This window comes from Hyposmocoma kahamanoa, unplaced genomic scaffold (assembly GCF_003589595.1).
Source record: "Hyposmocoma kahamanoa isolate Upper Pololo Valley unplaced genomic scaffold, ASM358959v1 78, whole genome shotgun sequence".
NCBI classification, from domain to species: Eukaryota; Metazoa; Arthropoda; class Insecta; order Lepidoptera; family Cosmopterigidae; genus Hyposmocoma; species Hyposmocoma kahamanoa.
This window is the reverse complement of record NW_020653945.1, coordinates 3,858,324-3,880,982: the sequence shown is the minus strand read 5'-3', so window position 1 is coordinate 3,880,982 and position 22,659 is coordinate 3,858,324. Positions and strand designations below refer to the sequence as shown.

The following is a 22,659-nucleotide window of genomic DNA, read 5'->3' as shown; positions in this document are numbered from 1 at the left end:
GGCATAATTCTTATTTGTTTGAAGATAACAATTTATTACAAGGGGAACATATTAATGAATTAAAAACATTATGTAATGTAAGTACATAGATCATAATGAGCAGTGGGTACTTAGTAATGATCAATTTCTGTTGTATATTAGTAACAAGAAGCAACATTATCGGAATATTTACACAGATGAATCCAAAACCAAAGATAACGCTAAAGCTGCCTATTATGATTCGACTGCTAAATTTGGCCGCTGCTTTAATATGGACAATAATACTTCGATATTTACAGCTGAAGCTTATGCTGTATATTCGGCACTTCAATACATAACAAACATTAATCACTTCTTTTTCCTGATCGTAACTGATTCCTTAAGTGTACTGAATTGCCTGGAGAGTCATAAAATATCTTACAATACTAATATCTATATCATTAAAATCAAACAATATTTATATGAAATTGAAGATAAACATATAGAATTTATATGGGTGCCATCACTTTCAGGAATAACGGGGAATGAAGCTGGGGATAGTCTAATGAAAATTAATGTACCAAACATTAATGAAATAGATCAATCATCATATTATTATTCACCACCATCAGTTCCTATGATCGATTACTACTCAGTACTGAAGATTCGTATGTTTGATATTTCGTCACGAGATCGAGAATACACGAAACAATTGAAAGGAAAATGGTATGGAGAAATGCAGAAGACTATTCCCACGAAACCCTGAACTGAAGTTAAAGTACCAACTTTAACTTCAAATCATCATCAAGAAAATTTATAACAACCATCAACAGATTACGCTTTGGACATGGAAAATTCGCAGCTCATTTGAACAGATTAAAACTTAGAAATTCAGCCACATGTGAACATTGTAATACTGATGAAGCCACTCTCGATCACTTACTTCTACAATGCCCTGCCTTCAGTGTGCAAAGACTGCTTCTTGTAGATGGCCCACTAAAGATTTATAAAGAAGAAGACATCCTCTTGCCATCTTACTACAGAATACGAAGACTTATGAACATATATAATATGCAGACATTATTTCCATCATTGAAGATATATAGATACCTTTGAAGGTATAATAGGTTTAATAAATAATAATGTTCTGTATTAGGTTTTTAATAAAACTAAAATAATTTTATTCTAAAATAAAACTAAAAAAATTTATTTAAAAAGATAGAAAAGAAAAATTGAACATTTGGCTTGATGGATTTATTCCGATGCCGTGAAACTAATATTAAAAAAAAAATACATTTTGCCTTGCGTGGCAGCGCTAAATTTTCGAATAATTTCTATTTCATTGTTTATTTTAATCCATTTATTTACAAATATAAATTATTATACAAGATTCTACATTTTTTAAGTTTATTGCTTTGTGTGTTACAAAAATTCGTTAGAAATGTATTTTAACACAACACTAAGTCAAGTTTTAATAAGATGCTGTGCAAGTGCTTTTCTTATGGAAATTTTGATGGCAAGATCTCCAAACAGTGCCAATTTAATAACATTCCTACAGTTCTTCTTTATCGCGCTGCACGGATTTATATTTACTGCAAAACTTGGCAAGGTGAATTGTCTTGTTTAAATTGTTTTTTTTTTTAGATAAATATGTACAAGTTCTATGCTAAAGTGCCAAAAATTTAAAATGAAACAGTAGTAAAGTGACATGAGATTAATAAAGCTTGGCTAAACTGGTAGCCTGGAACCAAAGTACACATGCTTCCCGATACGCCTAGTTACAATAGTCTTGAACATTTGTAGGCTCTGACTAAAGCCTACAGTACCAAACACTAAGGAAGTTCTGGAATTGGACAGGAACGGCCTCAAATGTTAAGCAATTTATGAGATGCTGTATTTAAATGAGTGCTAAAGCCAAGTGAAAACTAATAATAGTGATTCTGCAGTGAATCGGATAATAATATGCTAGATGACTACACAAATTGCCAGATATCAAATCAGAGAAATCTCTATACTATTGTACCCAAATAACAAAATTCACTCAAGTGAAATTTCACTAAATACCTAAACCAGACCCTGTACTCTCATTATCCGTATCACATTCGTCCAAAATAATAACTGTCAAATAAATAATACTCAAATAATTTAAAAGACACATGTTACCAATGTAGCTTCATACTTGGACATAGTCTTTTAGTTGAGTATTACTTAATTGATAGTAATTGTATAAGACAGAACAAGAGTAGACCCCTGAACCAACTTAGAAAAGGTAGTAGATTAACAAACCTTTGAATGACAACCTCCATGGTAGAGTGGCTTACACACTAGTTTTCTTGGTGCACTATCTCTGAGGTCTCAGGTTTGATCCCCGGCCAGCTCAATGTAGAAAATTAACTTTTCTGTATTGTCTCGGACCTGAGTGTTTGTGGCACAAGTACTTTAGTTACATTACTTTGGGATCAGAGCAAGGTTTGAGATGTTGTCTAATATTTATTTATTATTAATGGGTTATTTGGCATCAGGAATGTTGTAATATGATGCCATTAATACAATTAGACATAACAAAATTTGTTTCCCCATTGATATGTGCAGAAAAGTAAACAGTTTTATTTCTAGGTGCTGTTAATATTAAGGCGACAAATTCAGGGCCTGCAACTAGCAAGTAATCTATAGTAATCATTGCTGATTACAACTCTGAATTAAAACCAACGGATACACAAGTGTTTCATATCTTTGACAGTCATAATCTCGTATGTATATTGTATGCCTACATATAAAGGGCAACATCAGTTTACATTGTGGGTCTCAATAAGACCCACTTGGGAAAGTAACTTTTCTTTTGGATCTGGTCGGGATGTTCTGGTTAGTGTCCTGATAAGAATTCTGTTGCTATTGTACTCATAGTACACAGAATTCTTTAGTTGAAGACCAAGGTCTTGGTGTAGTTGTCTGGCATATTATTAGTGTTACTTGTGTTATCAATTGTTAACTTTGAATACTTGTTAATTGTTGTTGTTGCTTTACAGTGACTCTTTTTTTTATAGGTGAAATCAAAGATTCCGTTGCGCCAGTACACATTGTTAGTAGCGTTATTCTTCATAACCAGCACAGCCAATAACTATGTTTATGTCTTGCACGTACCATCTACACTGCATATGATTATCCGGTAATTTGTTTTTATTATTACGACCTCGGTGGTCTAACGTAGGACCAATTTGACAAATGAACTTTTCTAAATTGGTTCTATTCTGGGTGTTTCAGGAAGTGCACCAGAGTGAATTCTGTTGCCTGGTATTCATAGTACAGGAAATTCCCTGGTTAGAGACCAGGCAATCTTATATTACACAGGGCGCACTATAAGTTTCCAGAACTGGCCACTTACATAAACAATATTTAAAAAGTAATTACAACATTTGAAAATGGAACTCTTTGTCTGTAGAATACAGTTTGTTTCATCTGACTGTCACTTGATTTTACATTGTGGCGTCATTTTAGAAATTGGTTGTCTACATCACCATGGGTTTAACTCATGAAAATTTTCGTAGTATGATTTTCTACGACTTTAAGTGTAATTTAACAGCTCAGCGGAGCTTCGCTCGGCTTCAAACTGCTTTTGGCGATGAAGCACTACGCAAGACGATTATTTATAGCTGGTTTGCAGAATTCAAACGCGATCGTATGAATCTCAGTGACGAATTTCGTGATGGTCGCCCATCCACTGCTGTGAACAACAAAAACATCGATGCTGTGCGCCGTATGATCAAAACAGACAAGTATGTGACATACCATGAGATTCGGACATCTTTAGGCATAGGCATGAGTCAAATACAATCAATACTACACAAACATTTGGGTGTGAAAAAGCTCTGGGTGGATCCCACACAATTTGACTGAGGCTCAAAAAACGGATCGCGTCATTTGGTGCAATGCCATGCTTACCAGATTCAACGAAGGGGCGTCAAATTTGGTGTGGGACATAGTAACAGGCGACGAAACATGGACTTATAGTTACGATCCCAAAACAAAGCAGCAATCGAGGGTATGGGTTTTTCGAGATGAGCCGAAACCAACCAAAGTGGCGCGCGTGCAAAGTGCCTCTAAGCGGATGATCGCTTCTTTTTTAATTAAACTGGACACGTGGCTACTGTTGCTTTGAATAATCGTTGTACCTTGAATAGTGATTGGTACACGACCATTTGTTTGCCGGAAGTTATTAACAAAATCCGTAAAAATAACCGTAAACCGTGTCTTTTATTTATTTCCAAAAATGAAGAACCAGTTACGCGGTCATCGATTTTCATCACCTGAAGAGGCTGTATGAAGTATCGGCGAAGGTATGAAAAATATATTTTGGAGATTGTCACGGGTGAGTGGCACAAATGTTTTCAAAATTGGTTCATTCGTATGTGTGAAAAAGTGCATTAACGCTAACGGAAAATATTTTGAGAAACAAGAAATTCATTTCTGACCATTTATAGTATTTTTTTCTTATTCATTCCGGAAACTTATAGTGCACTTCACGTATCATTATAATCTAAATAGGCATTTCCCTGCACGGACAATAGAGTACAGACGACATTACCTACATACACTGGGTTAAATTCGTAAACATCGTATCTCCATTATTTTGAACTTTTGAATAGGCAAAAAGTTACTAGAAATAATTATCAATATGTGATTATGCTCATTTATTCATATGATACCTAAAATGGCGTTTAGAAATTATATTTTATGCTCTAATTGCCAGATATGAAGAGTAAAATCTTTTAGTAACAGTAGACCTCCTTGTGAAAGAGTTTGTGTAGTATACGGTACGTCCAGGAAGTACTGGACGAACATTACTGCCTTCGTGTGCGTTAATTTGAGCATTACTGCGTTCTGGTTTTTGAAGGGTAAAGGGTACTGGCGAAATTACAGGCCCATGTACCTGTAATTTCACCAGCACCTTTTACCCTTTAAAATCCGGAACGCAGTAATACTCAATTTACTGCTTATCGGCAGAAATAAGTAAGGTGGCAGTACTTCCCTGAACGGACTCTTTCACAAGGACCTCTACTGCTACTAAATTTTACTAGAAATTGTAGTGAAAAAGATCGAACAACATTTCTCAACATACTTGTGAACTTATGCCTCAGGATGACAGGCGCAGTGGCACTGCCCCTCAGATCTTTGCGATTTATAGCTCTGAGCGGCACTGCAACTGTCAAGGTATAGCTGACCACCAGGCACACAACTTGTTCGTTCCGTCACGTCGAAAAGAATTTTCAATTTCGGGCCTAGCAGCTACATTTTGTAAATTATTAATTGGACGTGGAGTAGTACCACAAATATTACATGTTAATAATATCTGGGCTCTCGGAGTACAAATGTTTTGTAATCTGAGCCTGGGTTACTTTGCCGTCTCTCATGGTTAAAAAAAGTTCATGTTTAACTTGAACGTCATTGCCTTCCTTAACAATCAACGATGGACACAAATAATCAATTACTAATGAACATCGTTAACAACAACTTTAGTTTTCTGGGGAGTGTCTTTCGAAAACTTAATTATTATAAAATAGGATGACAGAATCTCACGGATGAACACAGGATTTTGCCAAACAACAGTATCAGTCATTTCATCAATTGATCTGATGGGCGTTCGGATGTTATTAGTATTACAGTCGTCCATCAATTGTAGCACTGATATTTTTTTTCTCTGCATCTACAGACCTCAATGCCTCTACGATTTTTGCTTCGTTACTTTCTCACTTTGATTGCAGCCCTTGAATATATGCACAAAGACGTGCTCGAATCCATATTCATTATGTAGTGTACTATTTTTGCGCTGCTCATTAGATTCAGAAGAATTTTCCTAAGACATGCATGGTCTTCCTCGTTTTTCAGTTAAAGTAAATACAGTGAATCGTTAGTCGTTGACAAAGTTACAAAAAACTGTTGATTAAACCAATTACTGTTAACCCTCATAAAGGCTTCTTTCGTGATGCTTGGCTCCATGGACTGTTAAACTGTGTTAGCATTTTTTTTAAATCACTAATTATCAAACGTAAATTGTCCTCGGAAACTTCATAACAATCTCGTAAAAATGTTTCTAGAGCCGATTCATTTCTTCCACTTTCAAGTAGGAAAGTATTAGTTCTCGTCTCAAATTTTTGAAAGTGCTAATTTTCAAAGGAGTTGGAAAAGTATAAGTATAAAAATATATAAATAGTAACAAACGACTGCTTGTATAAAATAAATTTATGTAATGAATATGTCAGAGAATTATGTAGTAAGACGTAGTGTGAATAATATTGATAAATAAATAAATGCAACCGCAGCTATATTATCTTATCGCGTTGCATTGATAAGCGTATTTTTCTGCGGTAGGACATTTGTTACAATTTCGCCCTGGTTAGGGCGCTGATGTTATTGACTTATAATTATAATAAGTCGTCATTAGGGTCCCTAACTTTCGAACTCTGATTACACTTCCCTGTTTTAGAGTCCTTTGAAATCGGGTAGTGTAATAAGCGTTTTAGATACAGCTTATAAACGCATACTACAGTCCACACAGCACGTTATAGAATATAAGCGTTAGGTTGTTTTGTATGCACAATCCGACAAATGCTGAGTGGTGACCATTTGGATCTCAATGTTTAGTGTGAAGGTTTACTTTATATTACTATTCATAAGAAATGAGACCACATAATATTATTTTCTTTCTTTCATCAAGCCATACACTTTCGTTCGAATATCGCCTCCAGAGCGACGGAACAAGATCCACAATGTGTAGCTTGTTGTTTACTGTAAACTTTCTTTTTGCGTAGGTATTTGCGTAGGTCTTTATATCATATAACATGACAATCAACAAATTGTACAAGTGCAATAATAATAACGCACACTCTCAACATAGCCCCGCACTAGTTATACCTAGCACAAATTACACCCAAATTCACGAGAGAAATAAATGTAGGCCATACAAATATTTCTCCCGGCCTGAGAATCGAACCTGGGACCTCTGCGTGGCAGTCCGGCACGGTAACCGTTCGGCCACGGAGGCAGTTCATTCTAGCAATTATAGCTTGCTAGAATAAACAGCCTACTTCAAAAACACCTAATAAAGAACAGAGTTGCGCAAATCGATGACTCGTAGCCAGCCCTATATGTATTAATATTGATTATTTTAAGCAATGGAAATCTCCGTGTCCTATTTAAAATACAATTTAGCACATTCTGAATACAGCCGTGCAATAAGTCAAAAAATTTGACTAGTTTGGTTTTGGTCACTTTTCTTGAACTTGAAATGCGGCAATACTGCGTTACGAAATCAACATTTCGCACCCCTCGTTGAAGAATGGCATATATGGAGTTACATCAAAAATGTTTGTTGCTCCATTAGATTTTTATTACAAGTGGCATCACATTAGTTCGAGTTTGTGTGTAGTTTATTATCACGTGATAGTAATAAAAATGTTTGATACAACTTACTTCTTAGTCTCTTATAATGTTTCATAATATTATTATCGAGAAACATTACGTTCTTTTACAATTAGTATTTAACCATAAAAAGCTTAATTTCGTTTGTAGAATCTTTAAACTTCTCTCCTTAAAAGTTGTAATTTTGCAGATGTGACCTATTGCGCCAAGAATGGTGCCATTTCTTATAGTATATTTCTTGCAGGTCTGCCTCCTCGCCAGCCAGTATGATAGTATCTTGGTACACCAAGAAGCAACGGCCGAAATTAACAAAATGCATCGGTTCCATTCTTATAACCATTGGAGTATCTCTTGCCATGTACGGGGGAGCCACAATAGCTGAACAGAATAAGGGAGAGTTCTATTACTGGTGCATTGGAGTTGTTATATTATTGTCTACATTGTTCCTCGGAGCATTGACTGGCTTACAGCAAGAGATTTTATTTAGAAAGTACGGGAAGCATCCAGATGAGGTAAAAATTTAGAACTCTAAAATTTGTTTCAAGTGCTCAGTATTGAGAGTTATTTACCTAATGTATTAACGTTTTCTTAGTATGGACGTACCCATTTGTCGTATGATGACTTTTTTATTGTTTTTCTTCTAAACGTTACAAAATATAAGTTGTCTCATGTTTATTTTTTAAATGATTAAAGTATTTAAATACGTAAGTACCTATAGAAACACAGCTACAATATTATTTTTGAGACAACAATTTGCAGCAAATACTTAAGTAATAGGAAATAATAATTTGTCGCCAATGTACTCAAATTTCAATAAATTATAGGCATATGCAAATATAATCAGTTGCGAGAAGTGCTGGGATTTGTAGAAGAGAATATCCACAATATTCTTTAGTTTAGCTAAATTAACTACCTCAATTCAGGTTAACGTTGATTTCTTATTGAAAATAAATACATTAAACTTTAAGAATACATAATTGACACCCATGACATAACTGAGACTTCTTCTTCTTCGTTTTGCTTAATGGCGGTTCCTTCTTTTTAAGATTTCGCCAGTGTCGAGTTTTCCGCTTAGCAGAATGTAGATTATGTTTCTGTAAATATGGCCGCCACAAAGAGGATAGGCAAATTGAGGCGGCGTGTTTGGATTGACTCGGGATTCCTTAAAACGGGCCGATATGGGTATTTTAGTTCGAGATTCGTATAATTTCACGTTTTAATCTTCGATTAAGGCACAATAGCACTATCCTATTCCACTTTAAACTAGATTTCACAAAATAATTGAAAGTCAAAATAAAAACGACACTTTTCCCTCCAAAAGGTCCAGAGCGAATCATATAACTGAGACTAACAGCGCATTAGTGGTGTAACCCACATTTAATTATAAGTTAACAATATTACTTTAAATGCGACTAAAACACCTGATTATTTATTGGTCATATATGATTACAATACATATAAAATTAATTTGCTAATTTTAAATCTCTCATATTCTATATGCATTTTATGGAATTATACCATTTTTGTGCTGATAGCATCAACAAGTGTTCAAACTTCAAACCTTCCAAAGTTCAAAATATTCAATGCGCAATTCACACGGTGTCATACTATTCGCGGATTTATTTTAAAAATAAATAATATATAAATAAAAAATGTATATAAGTTACGTCATGCGTCCCTGAACTGTGCGATGTGTAGTATGCTGAGGACTGTTCACTGTTATTCTGTAAATAATCCCGAGTGCAGCGCGACATAACTGTTACGTAAACTGACATTCCTCCCGCACCGCCACCCCAGGAACCAACTCAGTTAGGCAGTAGGCATAATAGTTGGTCCCACAAATTAAAGCGACGCCCAGTTCTAGTTAATGCTCACTCTCAGAGGGTAGTTTTCCATGTTAACAATCGTGTGAATTATTTTTCAGATGCTGTTCTATTCTAACGCTCTGCCACTGCCACTATTTATAGGCATATATCCTCAGCTCAGAGACATCGCATCAAGTCTTCCTATAGATATTTGGATCTTCACAGCGCTAAGCATCATATGCCAGTTTTACTGCACCCATTCTGTCCACGAGTTTGCAACTAAAGAGTCTTCTGTAACAGTTACTTTTATCTTAACTTTAAGAAGATTTATATCATTGTTAATATCGTCAATTGTTTTCAAAAACAGTTTAACTGTTTTACACGTTTTAGGTACTGTTTTTGTAGCTTTGGGAACTTTTATTTATTTTGACTTTTTCGAGAGTAGACGACAGGCGCCTGTGAGTATGAAAAAAGACAAGTGATTTTTATAACAATTGTTAGGGCGCGTTCCCATTATGTCGCGACGACAAATAGTCGACCATTTTAGTGTCGTGGCTTGTTAACACACGATTAACTGTCATTCACGACTTTTTTGACGTTAAGACGACAGAAGGGATAATGGGAAGAGCTAGAACGACAGTCGTCAGACGATAAATAAATCGTCACGACAAAAATGCGACGACAGATAATCGTGGCTTTTAGATTGTCGTCGCAATCTAGTGGGGGCAGCTAGACACGACAGTCATTCAACGACATAATAAACGTCCACGACATAATAGGAACGCGCCCTAATTATCAGGCTGATCAAGTTGTAAGTACAAGGAGTTGTTGATATATTTTAAAATAAATTGTTATCAAATGAATCGAATACATTGTATAATATTATTAATGATATAGTTAAGTTTATAGCGATTTTCTTAAAGATAACACATCTGTGATTATATGGAGTACTGATTATCGTGAGTGAACTGTATTATGGATATAAATGTATATATATACTTTTATGGAACTGATAAGTATTAAATAAAAATGTTTCTTTAATTGCGTGACTAACTTTTAACTTCCTGTATTACCTTATTTTGTGACAGCAAGATATAGAAGAAGCGCACTAACAGTAAGCAGTCAATACAAATAATTTAAGAACACAAAAAATACATGCAAACAGATTTACGGACACGGGAAATTACATTTAATATAATGTTCTATTACTACATTTATATTTTTCGATTTGATGTATTAGAGATTTGCAATCCGACGTCATATCAGTTGACATGCTGTATGACCACCAAAAAATAAAGGTAATTTATTTATTATAAAGCAAAACTTCATCATAATAATATGTATATTATTTTTGCCATAACTTGTTCTATGCTCATAAATGTACATGTTAATGAAAAATAAAAAAACCAGACATAATCCCATATATAATGTATATTTAGGTCATCTTAATGTATTATTATTATCCTAATTATTTAAAAATACGTACACAAAATCTAGGTCGGAATAGTCTTCTAAAATTATACAACATGGTAGTGTACGGTAATAAACACAATTCCTACGAGTGAAAGTACGAAAGTATTGATTAAGCTGTGTATTATTAGCTAGTAAGTTTGTCCGAGAAAACAAGTTTTAATACAACTTAAAATATTACACACGACACGCACTCAGCCCCCATTGCATCACTATATTACAGTTTTCGCATTGTACATTTTCTTCTTAGCTTGTTGATTATTTCTTAATATCTGAAAAGAGTGAATAAATTGGCTCAGTTTAGAGATAAGGGATCGGAAACCGGTTCATGACAGCAGAGTGAGCAGAGAATCCTTTTATGAGCAAAAAATATTGAAGGCGAATACAACATTCGAAAGGTACCTTTATAATTACCTGCTCTTGCTGTCCGATCGGCTTCGTCTGTCGCGTGATCGGGAGCGACGCACAGAAGGCGAGCGCCTACGCACGGAGGGCGAACGGCGTGGGGACCCAGACCGCCCGCGTGAGATAGAGCGGCGGCGCGGGCTGCGACTGCGGGATCTGCCGACACAATTACAATCAATCCAAGGCAATAAGTCAATCACAAAACGCCACTGTAACAAGTACATAAAAAAATTCTCACACAAAATGACTAACATTAGACTTTGGAAATCGTTATTTACTAGCACCCCGCAGTTTTATTGTTATGTTTTTGTTCTGTAGTTAGAATGCTCAAGATGTTTTAGATCTTTTATGTCATCTAAACCAAATAGATGTCTGTTAACATCGCCTTCATGAGCAGTAATTATTAATCTATTAGCTTCACAATTGTTACTCTACATTATTTACCTATTGTGAAGCCCTAATCAACACCTCAACGCCAACACAAATTTCACTAGTGCTAAATACAGGTAAAGGTAAGGTAGTGCTAAGTATAGGATTCAAAAAGTACCGAGACTTGGTGAGCCTGCGAAGAAGGTTGACCGTTGTTGGGCTGCTGTGAGGCCGAAGGGATTTTTACTTGAACACCGAGGCGGTGACTAGTTTCAACGTTATCTTCCGTCGAGCCGTGGCTTAATCGGAAGTTCGAGAACAAATTGTGGTGACGCGGAAGAGTTGACCGCTGGGGTAGTATTCTAGCACGGTGCCACGGTGACGACGAGTGTGTGCAGTCGGTGAAGCGGCGGGACTCAGGTTGTAATAACGCTCAGGATGTAGGATCCTATACTGTGTGGCTCCCATTTATAAGTTCATATCCAGGTTCAGGTAGGATAAGGTTAGGTAATGGCTGTCAAGAGGATGGTTATGGGGACGCAGTTGGTGACTTCGGTAGCGCGTAGTAGTTTGGAGAGCCGATCGCAGAAGTTGAGCGGGATGTTGCGAGCGGCGTTCGCGGATGTCTTATTGGTAAACGAGCCGTAGTTGTGGTGAAGAGATGTGGTGAGGTCGTTGGTGTGTTGGTGGTTGGTTGATAAAATGGACCTGCAAACGTTCCAACACCCACCACATTTAGTATCTTCTTTATCAATTTAAATAATTACGTTAACAGTTTTACATTGTTTAAAAAGTATGTTTCTGTAAAAAAAATAGCAGCCAAGCTATAGCTTGGTCTACAGACCCACACACAATATGAGCTTACAAGCTGACATCTCAGTACTCTCTGTTAATCATTTTAAGATACTTCCTTTGGAACCCAGTGAATCAATATTATAGTTGCATTCAAAGCAAGGGAAATCTATTCAGTGTGTAAACTCTGAAACAATACTATGTTCAGTTCAAAGTATAAATTAAGCTTACCTAGAGTACCGTCGGTCTCTTCTTGTGCGGCCGTTGGACATTTCAACACGGATGCGGGTTCCACAGCACCGGCTGTGACAAAAAAAAATGTATTACAATATTACACTGAGAAATACAGTTACACTTATTACTTTATAAAATGCATGAAATGTTCCCCAAACCAGAACAAGTGCAGTTCATGAGGAAAGACACATTGAAGTCCTAGAATGGAGGTACTGTGCTGTAGCACACTTATGACTCAAGCGTTTCACATTAATGATGGAACGGATCTAAGGAGTGTGCTAGGTAACAAATGACCATACTAGGTTGCTTAAGGTAGTCTTCCTATTTTGTGTTTAGCTCCAAATATTTCTTGACGATCATTAGCATTCATGATTATTATACATACTCATGTTTGTGTTCATAATATTGGAATATATTAATTCATAATTTAATGCCAGGCATATGATTATTAAGGAATAATGTCTGTGAATATATGCTTAACTAATAAAGATATGCTAATTTTATATTTAATCCAAAACAGCTTTCTATATAAAATTTACTCATATATTGGCCAAGCCAATGAATTATATTTTGGTTACAGTCACGTAGTAACCTAATGGAGTGCAGACATGAATTTTAAGTATCATGACTTAAATGTTTTCAGTTAATGGAGGTTTCCCTAACCCAGAGAGCGCTTTTATGTTGAAAAAAAACCCGAGACTCTGAGATTGATGAAATTATTAAATATGAAACTGGAAAAAATGTTCAAAATGTTATTTGTAATTTTACGCAACTAACTTTTATCATAGACAGTCAAAAATGTAAAAAAAAACGTATGCCATAAAAAACTTTTAGTTTTACTGCAACATCATAACCATTGTTTATGTTTAGATTTGATACTTCCGACTGGTAGTACCGAGATGTGACAATTGTCATATTCCTGGTCATCAGATCTTCAAGATTTATAGTGAGCCAGAACCTTACATATTTAGAACATAGAAATTGTACCTATAGCTGCATTCATATTCTGCAAGAAATTCTTAGGACATAGTGACCTTTACATATAAAAGCATCCAAATCTATTATTACCATGAATTATAATTACATTGGGGTTCTTCACATAATTAATCTGAACTACTTGTATGGTTGCCATACTGAAAGCTGTACCTACTGTGTCAAGGCTTTGTAGAAATTATACCACAACATGTACAAACAGTGTAACGGTTTTTTTTAGCTTTACATTCCCTTGATTGTGTATACATTTGACTATAACAATAATATTATTATATTGTAGGCAAAAGTACACACTATATTTTAAGTCATGAGTTTATGTTGACTAAAGTTTGTTATATGGTATAATGTAACATGAGGTACAGTTACAATTTTCAGCGTCATGTCCAGCTGACCCCGAAATACTTAAAAATATCACGCTTTGACAAAACAGGACAAACGTGACAATAAATTTTTAAAAATGGCGCGAAGCCTAGCAGCAAAATAAATGTTGTTGCCTGCACCTTTTATTTTGATGTATGTGTGTGCATCTGCACTCAATGTACATTTGTAGGAATGAATTATTAGCATGATGTGCCAGGTTGCTTTTCTAATTTTTAATCATTAAACACTTTGTAACTATCAAACATGTGTTTTACTTTTAAAACAATATTAAATTTACAGATGTCCCATCCTGCTCAACGAAAATAATGATCATGTTAGGTATACCTTTAGTATGTGGTGAGTGTAAAAACCATAACATTGACTTTAAAAATTTACTCATGCTGATAATGCAATCATGAATAATGTAACTATTCACTTCAGTTTTGTTTGGGCACCCACCCTCCTGAAGACTGTTAAAACTTATGACAACCATTTTGGGCAAAGGATTGAGAGTCATTCCCCGACCTCCTGCATTTGGCTATGTCAATGCTGAATGTAAGCATAGGAATAAATTCCAAAGGAGGTCAGAGGGAGGGATTCCCAATCTTTTTCCAAAAACAGTATATGTACATTAAACAACACTGGTCAAACAACAATGGTCGTATTCCAGAACTCTACTCAATGCTCACAAGTCAGGATTGCTGGAAACACAAGTGCTGGAACTACGACCCTAATGGCAGGGACTTGAGTATGATTTCGAGTGCTTTAAACCATACTCAAATCCTGACTTGAGCATTGAGTAGAGTTCTAGAATACGAGCCTAAGAAGCATTGTAGGCATAATAGTGAGCCACAGTTAAAAGCTTCCAAAAGAAAGTAAATCATTTTTCAGGAGTAGTTTCAAGTTCTGAATTAAAAGCTTTTCTGCAAAGTTTACTCAAATAGCAACTTATAGGTGTACCTACTACGTTACGCATTTCCGTTCAGGTTGAATCTAAAATGGCGGGCGGATAAAACATGGCGTCAGGTCTATACACACATTCACAATAAATCAATACTTGAATGAGCGATATAATATAAAGGATATATAAGGTATATTACACTTACGTTCCATCTAATCCTCTGACTGCGTCTTCGGCGTCGCGAGGGTCTTCGAACTCGACGAAGGCGAAACCGGGAGGGTTTCTGGCTACCCACACATTTCTGATGTTTCCATACTTCGAGAACACTTTCTCAATTTCATATTTTGAAGCATTTGTACCGAGGTTACCGACGTACACTTTGCAGGAAAGGTCCCATTCGCGGTAGCGAGACATCTGGAAAATTAGACCGGTTGTTCATTCTCTATAAATTAGATGCTTGCTACGCAACGAGCCGCCGCCATATTGGAGACCTTTTATTAAAAAATTAAAATAAGTCAATATTTAAGAAAGTAAGACGTTTACCCTTTTAAGATGTAACGTAAAAAACGTGGCGACGTTAATTGAAAGGCGAATTACAATTTGTACGAAATTCAAGTATACGAATCACGTACACACGACCACTACGCGCAACGTACACCAAATGAATGAATGAAACTTCTATGGATTGAATGATTTGAACAAAAGTGCCAACATTTCGTTAAAAAAAAGGATCCCATGCGCTGTCAGACGAGTTTTATGTTGAATATTTTCTGCACATACTGTTTCCTTCGACAAAATGAAATAGTTCAAGGCGTCATAAAATGGATTTTTAACAAGAAAACCTAAATTTCTAAATGACGGATTACTGACATGTGGATAATCAATCATAAAACAAAATATAATTTATTTCAGTAATCACGATATATATTACTTAAATTTAAAGGTAATGCCATAAAATACTAATGCCTGTACAAACAATATTTTTGAATTTAAATCAAATTAATAAAATAACGAAAACAATTATTAACATAGTACAAAATGTTCTGTAGTGTACATATTACTTACTTAATCATCGCGTTGGTTTTCATTTCGGACCAGGTAATTTGGCGCCCCAGTTCTGCCTCATATAATCCTCATTTTATTACCTAAACATTTTATTATTACGTCAGTAGATATTTTGATTTCTTGCTCTTTGGACTTTTACGGATTGGACTTTTTGTCACTTTTCTCTTTGGGATATTCGTCCTGTTATAAGAGTTCTTTGAATAGAAAGCCAGAGACACTACAGTGGTCGAACGGTATGGGCTATAGGCGCTGGAGGGATGGTCCTGACTTCGATTATCAGTAAATTTTTTAATTTGGTTTTGGTCTGCGTGTTTTGGGAAGTGCCCCATAATGAACTCCGTTGCTCTGATGCTCATAGTACGATAGTACGTTCTATAGATTGAGGCCAAATAATTTGTGTGGTTTCTGGAACATTATTAGATTATTAGAAATATTATTTACTTATTACAGTTAGTTTCGTCGGCCAAATGTAAAAAGTGTAAGACTACGATTGTGAGAAAAACTAGTAAAGGTTTGTGTTATATTTTATTTGTTAATCTTTTTTACAGTGTTGTAATTTATAATTTACTGATCCAAGTAACTATTACTTTTTATCAAGCACCCGTTTTATAAATCCGATACACGGCAATTCTTCTTTCCCCGAGATGAAGTTGTATCTCTGACGAAATATCAGGCTTTTCAGCTAGAAAGAAATAAATGAAACTAATTAACAAAGTAAAAGTGGTCAGAAAAGCCTTCAAAATGTATAGGATGGTAAATAAATATTAACAATATAATATGCGCATTTCAGTTTCTAAACCCATTAATAATAAAGCTCCTTCCCGCTTTCTTACAACTATGAGGGCTGTAACAAATGATAATAAAGGTTTGTGTTTATTTTTGGTTTCTCTACATTCATTTCTCTAATTTCGCCATTGTAATCTAAGCTTACCGATTTAGAGACTGTAAAAAGGTTTTAGAATTACGAATAAATGTGTGAACACCAATACGTTCGCATTATTTGAAATTTAATATCAGGATATAGGTAATAATATATTTTATTTACTTCGATGATTCCGACGTATATATTTTTACACTGTTTAGTCTCAACATTAAATTTCAAATAACGTGTGAAAATCTTGAAAGTTTATATCAATATAACACGTTTAATTAATTAATAAATTGTCCAGATAATTGTCAAAATATTTTGTCATTGATGTGAATTAATGATTTCGGTTTTAATTTAATTTACTTATTTCAGTTTCTACTATTGTTACTTTTAACAAGAGGATACTTTCCCGTTTACAAGATTATAGTCCAGACATCACGGACATGTACAATAGAGTAGGCAAAATGGTCACAAAATTTTTTTACTACATTGCAGAAAGAAGAAAATTACTAGGTGTTGATACATATTCTTGATTTGTACGCTGATTTAGAGTGGTATTGGTGATAAAGTAATACGAGTGCAAGTATAAAATAAATTATTTCTTTTATTTACTCTACTTAGGAACATCGCCTAATTTACAATGTATATTTTTACGTAACGCATGTTTTTGCTACTAAAACTAATTTGTTTTTTCATACATGACGGGCAGATGACTCCACCTGATGTTAAATGGAAAGTGGAATCTAAACGTGTCCTAGTGCAGTGTTGATACAATGACTGCCTACAAGATGCCTCTTCGCGCCTCGTTTGAAGGACCTCATATCGTAAGAAGGACGGAATACGTGCGCTGGAAGGGAGTTTCATTTGCCGACTGTGCGACCGAGAAGTTGCCACTAAACCTTATATTTGCAATGAATACGGCAAGTTCTAGAACGATGACTAGGTAGGACGATAGAGGTGGAGATGGGACGAGTTGTATTTTTCTCAACTCGAGTTACTCGAGTAACGTGACTGCTGACTCGAGTTAACTCGACTTGGTGTCTGACTGAGCAACCGCGAGTCGCGAGTAGAATTCGAATCGACGATTCACCAAGTTGGGCACGAGTTGCTCCGAAGGTCGCCGAACTGACCGAGTGAGAACAAATAGCCGACGCGCTGTACGAAGCGAACCGAGTTCGCTCGAGTTCGTAAAAAAGTAACTCGAGTTGACTCGTTGTGGGAGTAACTCGAGTTAATCGATTTACATACCTCGATTCGCCCATCGCTATACGGAGGCCAACGCACGTTTCGGAGCAGGAAAGGGGAGGGAGAGATAAGATTAATTAATATTCCTTCAGAGCACTCGCCATGGTATATTCTGTAAAAGGCGTTAAGCGATGCATCATTTCTACGCAGTTGCAGAGGTTCAACGTGGGATGAAATCTCTTCATCGCCGATAACTCACGAGGTGCGACGCTGCAAACTGTCCAAGGCATCGAGTAGGTACTTGGCGGAGCCGTCCTAGAGGTGTGCACAATAATCAACGCAAGACCTGACCTGCGTTTTGTTTGTACAACAGGTATCAATGGTCAGGCGTCAAAAAACGACGTACTTAGTTGAGGATTCCGAGTTTTCGTGAAACTGTTTAAATCATTGTTTCGATGTAGCTCCTTGGGTTCAGATCGCAGCATATCTGCATACCGAGCAAAGTGATACTGCTTGAGGCGTCAAGTTTTTGCCCATTTGGAGAAAGAACGGAAAGGAATGGTGACAATTTTGAAATAAACGAGCAAGCCTGTGTTTTCTTGGGATTGAACTCAACCAGATTTTTGGATCCCCAATCATTAATGAGGTTCAAAACCCTATTCAGCTCTTGAGAAGATTTGAAGCTCCCTCTAGGTTTCAGCTCGTGGGGCATCCATGATATCCCCCATGAATTGTGCTATCATTTGCATAGCAATGAATGTTCCCAGGAGAAAGCATATTATTGATATAAAGAAGGAAAAGTGTGGGGGCTAGGACGGAACTCTGTGGTGTGAAGGCATAAATTACGGAAAACGGATATATCATAAATATTCTTTGGAAGACTCTTAATGGCGATATCGATGACAGGAAAGCGATTATTTCGTATTGTACTTCTTTTTTTTTCCATCCTTTATGTATTGCACATACATATTAGGAACCAACGAGTATGTAGTCAGAAATAAAGATGAAATAAGGGCCATCCATCCCTGGCAACTGATCAGGCAAATGAGCCTTATATCACATTTAAATATCAACTTTCGTTTGCGCACAAATTAGAAAGCTGAAATAGTAGCGCGCCAACAACTGACCTGTGTGTACGTCTCCGTTATTCCAAAAATATAGCTGTTTCATTCGGTGGTGTGGAAAAAACAACAAAACATCGAATTACAAAACAAACGGAATCACATTTCACCGGTAATTAAATATTAAACTTGTAATTTTTTAATTTTAGTTCATTATAGCAAAGCTATAATGAACAAAAATTAAAAAAATTAAATTAAACGGTCGGTTTGTAGTAAAACAATTGACGACACCCGTTAAAAGTTTCGAATTTGGGCTGGCCAATCGGAACGCAGTTATCCCCGAAATTATTTGGCATAGTTTTCAAACAAATTAAATGACATTTCGTTTCGATTTCTGGTTATATACTCGATGTTAGGAACTTATTAAAAATGGTCAACCACGCCTTTATAGCTATTTACAGACGCTATGTCGTTACAATGTCAACGATCGATGTGTGTAGCAAACCCAAAAGTTGAATGTTAATTTTGAACCGACTTAAAAAAAGGAGGAGGTTCCCAATTCGTCTGTATGTTTTTTTTTGTTTGTATGTTACGCGATAGCTTCGCCATTTGTGAACCGATATTGATGATTCTTTTTTGTTGGAAAGAGGGTACCTCAGAAGTGGTCCCATTTAAATTTGAAGAAAATATTTCACCTCTAAGGGTGGTAAACTAGAGGATGAATGACTTTTGTCGGTTTTTTTAACCAGAGGTTAGGTTAGGTTATATTAAAATGATTACGTTGCCACGCATTTCTTCATGGAATCTGTTAAGATTTTATCATAATCACAGTACCTTAAGCCAGGAACAAACAGGAAGAAACATCAGAAATAATTCTTTAGCGTACTGAAATACGCTGATTAGAGACACTCTGTCAAACTGAAAGAATAGCATAAAACAAAAAAGCGAAGGAAGAAAGTGCACGATACGAGTATACGATATTGACGATAGTCAATTCTGTACAAAAATAACTATGCTCAAAGTGTGTATTCAAGTTGATTTTTTTATTGATAAAATTTTAGCTAAGGGCAATATTCAGAACAGCCAAAAAGAAGGCCATGTAGACTGGAACACCATCAACTTATTTTACAAAGTTTTCACCCACAGTTGATAATAACAATCATAGTAATAAAAAGTGAAGTATTGCTAACATTGCCAACATGTGGGATAAGTAACACGATGCATCTACAAATAGGGCTCTTTAGAGATAAGAACTACTTTAGTCAAATAGGACTCATGATACCTTTACTATATTAATACATTTCATATAACAATATATAATCAAATTATTTTTTTTAATTCAAAAAGTCATGATGCCTGTGGATACTAACACAGACTATTAGATGCTATTGCTAACGTGATGCTAACGCATATGGATACTAAACAGTCTTTAAGACACTAGGCGCCATCTACCTACTTAGGTTTACGAGTTCATTCCTTAGACTATGGAATTTCCATCCTCTAAGGTTCATTCAGTTAATTCATTCAATCATCTGTCAGAGAACTCTGAGAAAATAGGCAAGGCAATGAAACAAACGTCAAACAGCTGAGTTGCGTCTGTTTCTAGAAATGTAAAATATTTTTCTTTAAATGAAATAGTGTATGTAGTTTAAAATGGACGTGGTAGGTTTATTGAATAATATTCACGAGCAGTCGAACATGTTCGCTGTAAAAACCTGGACTTCGGAATGGTCGAACAATTTTCAGGACAACCAAGTAAGTACAACGTATTGATTTTTTGCTATGTATTATTATATTAGATTTTTCGTATGTTTATGATAAATGCTGCTGTATATTGACATTGGAGGAATGTTTCTATATTTTAGCGATATGTAGTGTTAGATAATACGTGTAATAATAGTTTTTATCCTTGAAATCGAGTGTTATTGTGACGACATTATGTTGGGCCTGCACGGTGCCTATTGTGTGGATATTGCTGCCTTTGTGATTCCATTCAACGGTTTTCTTTACGTTTATGAATGAGACATTATCTCGTACTGTAATCTGCGTGTTCTTGATTACTTTTGTTGCACCAAGTTACCATTGTCTTTTTATAAATAAAGTTATTTTTCTAATACATTCAATGTCCTTGAAGTGTGTCAAGCAGAGTCCAAATTAGTCACTGATATTTATTCAGATTGAATTTATAATTACAGATTATCAATTATAAAGATAATGACTAATGTATAATTTCTATTGATTTTATTATAAGTAATGAAATAATAGATTTTTCTAAACATGTGCACATGTGTTGGTTTTGGTAACATAATTCAGTACATTGAAGAAGAAAGGGTGTAAAGGTCCATTTAATAAAACATTCGCTATTGATGTTGTAGGGTTAAATTTTCAAGCTCTGTTGATCTGTTTTGTTAAACAATTATTTTTCAAAAAGTTAATTTTTTGGCAAAACATGAGTTTTTCATAAAGAAAATTATAAAAATGAAAGGCAAATAAATCAAAAGTTTTATTAAAATGTTTTTCACTAATTTTGCAACTATTAAAAAAACAACAGAATACTAAGTAGTTTGTTAACTACTTAATATTCCAGAATTTAATAAAAAATCTCTAGTGTGTTTAATTTCTAATGTGTCACTTCCACACGAATTACAATAATTATTTAGCACCCAAAAATTCAATTTTATTTTTAATATGAGGCTGTATGTTCAATGTATGACCAAATGAATGAAAGGATAAAAAAGGGTGTTACATTAAAGACTTCTTATATTTTTCTGCAAAACCATATACTGTGACAGTTTCCTGAGTTTTGCAGTACCTTACAAGCTCGTCATTCCCTATAAAACTAAAAATTCTGAGAGAAACATATTAACATTTATAAAAAAATCAATAGTCTGCACAAGATACTGACGCAATGGAAAACTATGTCAAGATCTTGTTGATACAACCTCAAGGTTATTCTGCTAATATTTGCTGTTTATTTTGTCTATAAGCATGCATACATTCTTGGCCATTGTGGGATTGGGATTGAAACTTTTCACTTCAACTTTCAACACTTTCAACTTTTCTTGATTGCCTTTAAATAATGAAATTGTAGACTGGGATGCATTATAATTATGTTCAGTACAATATAGAGTTAGTATCAGACAATGTTTTATAAAAGAAAAGTATTTTCATTTTACTTCATTATCATTAATTTTATTTATATATATGCATTATATCCTTTCAATTCCTTTCTGCACCAGCCAGCTTTTAAGGTATGTCTAAATTATTTGAACATGATCAACATTGCGAAATTTGTTATATATTCTTTGAAAGTGTTTACTTTCAAATTTTTTTGCTTTTCAAATTAATTTCAGCAAAAAAATTGCAAATTTTTACCAAACTCCATGAAAGGGAAACTTTTTAATATTCGAACATATATTCATGAATTTTTGAATTGCATCTAATTGGATATTAAATTCTGTAGAGCAGTAGAGTTTCTTTCAATGAAATTTTAATTTTTTTTTATTAGGCATTGTTCTGTTTGGACCATGTTCTGTATTTATTATTTTTTTTATATACAATATTATATATAAAAAAAATACAGAATATTGTCCATATTGAGTTTTATGTTAACTATTGATGTTTAGTAACAATCACAAAACCCCGTCCTTTGAGATTGTAATTTAATTTGTAATATTGTAACACTGTAATGAATTGTGTTGTATTCTATTTTATATACAGGTATTTAAATAGCAGAAGTAGCATTTTGAAACTATCATAATTAATTACTCTGCGTAG

At 34.9% G+C, this 22,659-nt stretch overlaps 4 protein-coding genes across 11 annotated transcripts in view; 3 read left to right on the top strand and 1 right to left on the bottom strand.

The window, feature by feature from the left end:
* The first annotated feature begins 1,399 nt into the window (after nucleotides 1-1,399).
* LOC113233253 (UDP-xylose and UDP-N-acetylglucosamine transporter-like) lies at nucleotides 1,400-9,912 on the top strand. The gene is made up of 4 exons (XM_026468296.1): nucleotides 1,400-1,567; nucleotides 3,003-3,124; nucleotides 7,619-7,886; nucleotides 9,299-9,912. The coding sequence occupies exons 1-4, from the start codon at nucleotides 1,400-1,402 to the stop codon at nucleotides 9,659-9,661; spliced, it is 921 nt and encodes a 306-aa protein (XP_026324081.1). The 3' UTR covers nucleotides 9,662-9,912.
* Nucleotides 9,913-10,601: 689 nt separating this feature from the next.
* On the bottom strand, nucleotides 10,602-15,359 carry LOC113232839 (RNA-binding protein 1). Of its 4 annotated transcripts, none has more exons than XM_026467688.1 (5): nucleotides 15,247-15,359; nucleotides 14,909-15,117; nucleotides 12,447-12,518; nucleotides 11,052-11,210; nucleotides 10,602-10,921 (listed from the first exon to the last, which is right to left on the bottom strand). In XM_026467688.1, the coding sequence occupies exons 2-4, from the start codon at nucleotides 15,115-15,117 to the stop codon at nucleotides 11,060-11,062; spliced, it is 432 nt and encodes a 143-aa protein (XP_026323473.1). In that variant the 5' UTR covers nucleotides 15,247-15,359; the 3' UTR covers nucleotides 10,602-10,921; nucleotides 11,052-11,059. The 4 variants fall into 4 exon arrangements, 3 of the variants coding, with proteins under 3 accessions (XP_026323473.1, XP_026323472.1, XP_026323471.1); XM_026467687.1 differs by having other exon boundaries at nucleotides 10,886-10,921; nucleotides 11,064-11,210; XR_003310661.1 differs by lacking the exon at nucleotides 10,602-10,921 and adding an exon at nucleotides 11,602-12,131 and having other exon boundaries at nucleotides 11,074-11,210.
* A 292-nt stretch (nucleotides 15,360-15,651) lies between these two features.
* LOC113233362 lies at nucleotides 15,652-17,219 on the top strand. Its single transcript, XM_026468477.1, has 4 exons — nucleotides 15,652-15,801; nucleotides 16,219-16,279; nucleotides 16,559-16,633; nucleotides 17,009-17,219. The coding sequence occupies exons 1-4, from the start codon at nucleotides 15,742-15,744 to the stop codon at nucleotides 17,167-17,169; spliced, it is 357 nt and encodes a 118-aa protein (XP_026324262.1). The 5' UTR covers nucleotides 15,652-15,741; the 3' UTR covers nucleotides 17,170-17,219.
* A 3,326-nt stretch (nucleotides 17,220-20,545) lies between these two features.
* The window catches only part of LOC113233292 (neuropathy target esterase sws), a 60,525-nt gene continuing 58,411 nt past the window's right edge, over nucleotides 20,546-22,659 (top strand). For all 5 annotated transcript variants that reach the window (XM_026468359.1, XM_026468358.1, XM_026468360.1 and 2 more), the window contains exon 1: nucleotides 20,546-20,637. In XM_026468359.1, coding sequence (XP_026324144.1) covers nucleotides 20,581-20,637 — 57 coding nt within the window. In that variant the 5' untranslated portion in view covers nucleotides 20,546-20,580. The remainder of the gene's footprint in view (nucleotides 20,638-22,659) is intronic.

Excerpts from the sequence above, each read along its gene's own strand:
- LOC113233253 (XM_026468296.1), top strand. The coding sequence starts at position 1,400 with ATGTATTTTAACACAACACTAAGTCAAGTTTTAATAAGATGCTGTGCA. Across the intron at positions 3,125-7,618 it reads ACACTGCATATGATTATCCG|GTCTGCCTCCTCGCCAGCCA; the intron begins GTAATTTGTTTT and ends TATTTCTTGCAG. Across the intron at positions 7,887-9,298 it reads ACGGGAAGCATCCAGATGAG|ATGCTGTTCTATTCTAACGC; the intron begins GTAAAAATTTAG and ends ATTATTTTTCAG.
- LOC113232839 (XM_026467686.1), bottom strand. The coding sequence starts at position 15,117 with ATGTCTCGCTACCGCGAATGGGACCTTTCCTGCAAAGTGTACGTCGGT. Across the intron at positions 12,519-14,908 it reads GTCAGAGGATTAGATGGAAC|CCGGTGCTGTGGAACCCGCA; the intron begins GTAAGTGTAATA and ends TTTTTGTCACAG. Across the intron at positions 12,132-12,446 it reads AGAGACCGACGGTACTCTAG|GTCCATTTTATCAACCAACC; the intron begins GTAAGCTTAATT and ends GAACGTTTGCAG.
- LOC113233362 (XM_026468477.1), top strand. The coding sequence starts at position 15,742 with ATGTTCTGTAGTGTACATATTACTTACTTAATCATCGCGTTGGTTTTC. Across the intron at positions 16,280-16,558 it reads TGTGAGAAAAACTAGTAAAG|TTTCTAAACCCATTAATAAT; the intron begins GTTTGTGTTATA and ends TGCGCATTTCAG. Across the intron at positions 16,634-17,008 it reads TGTAACAAATGATAATAAAG|TTTCTACTATTGTTACTTTT; the intron begins GTTTGTGTTTAT and ends TACTTATTTCAG.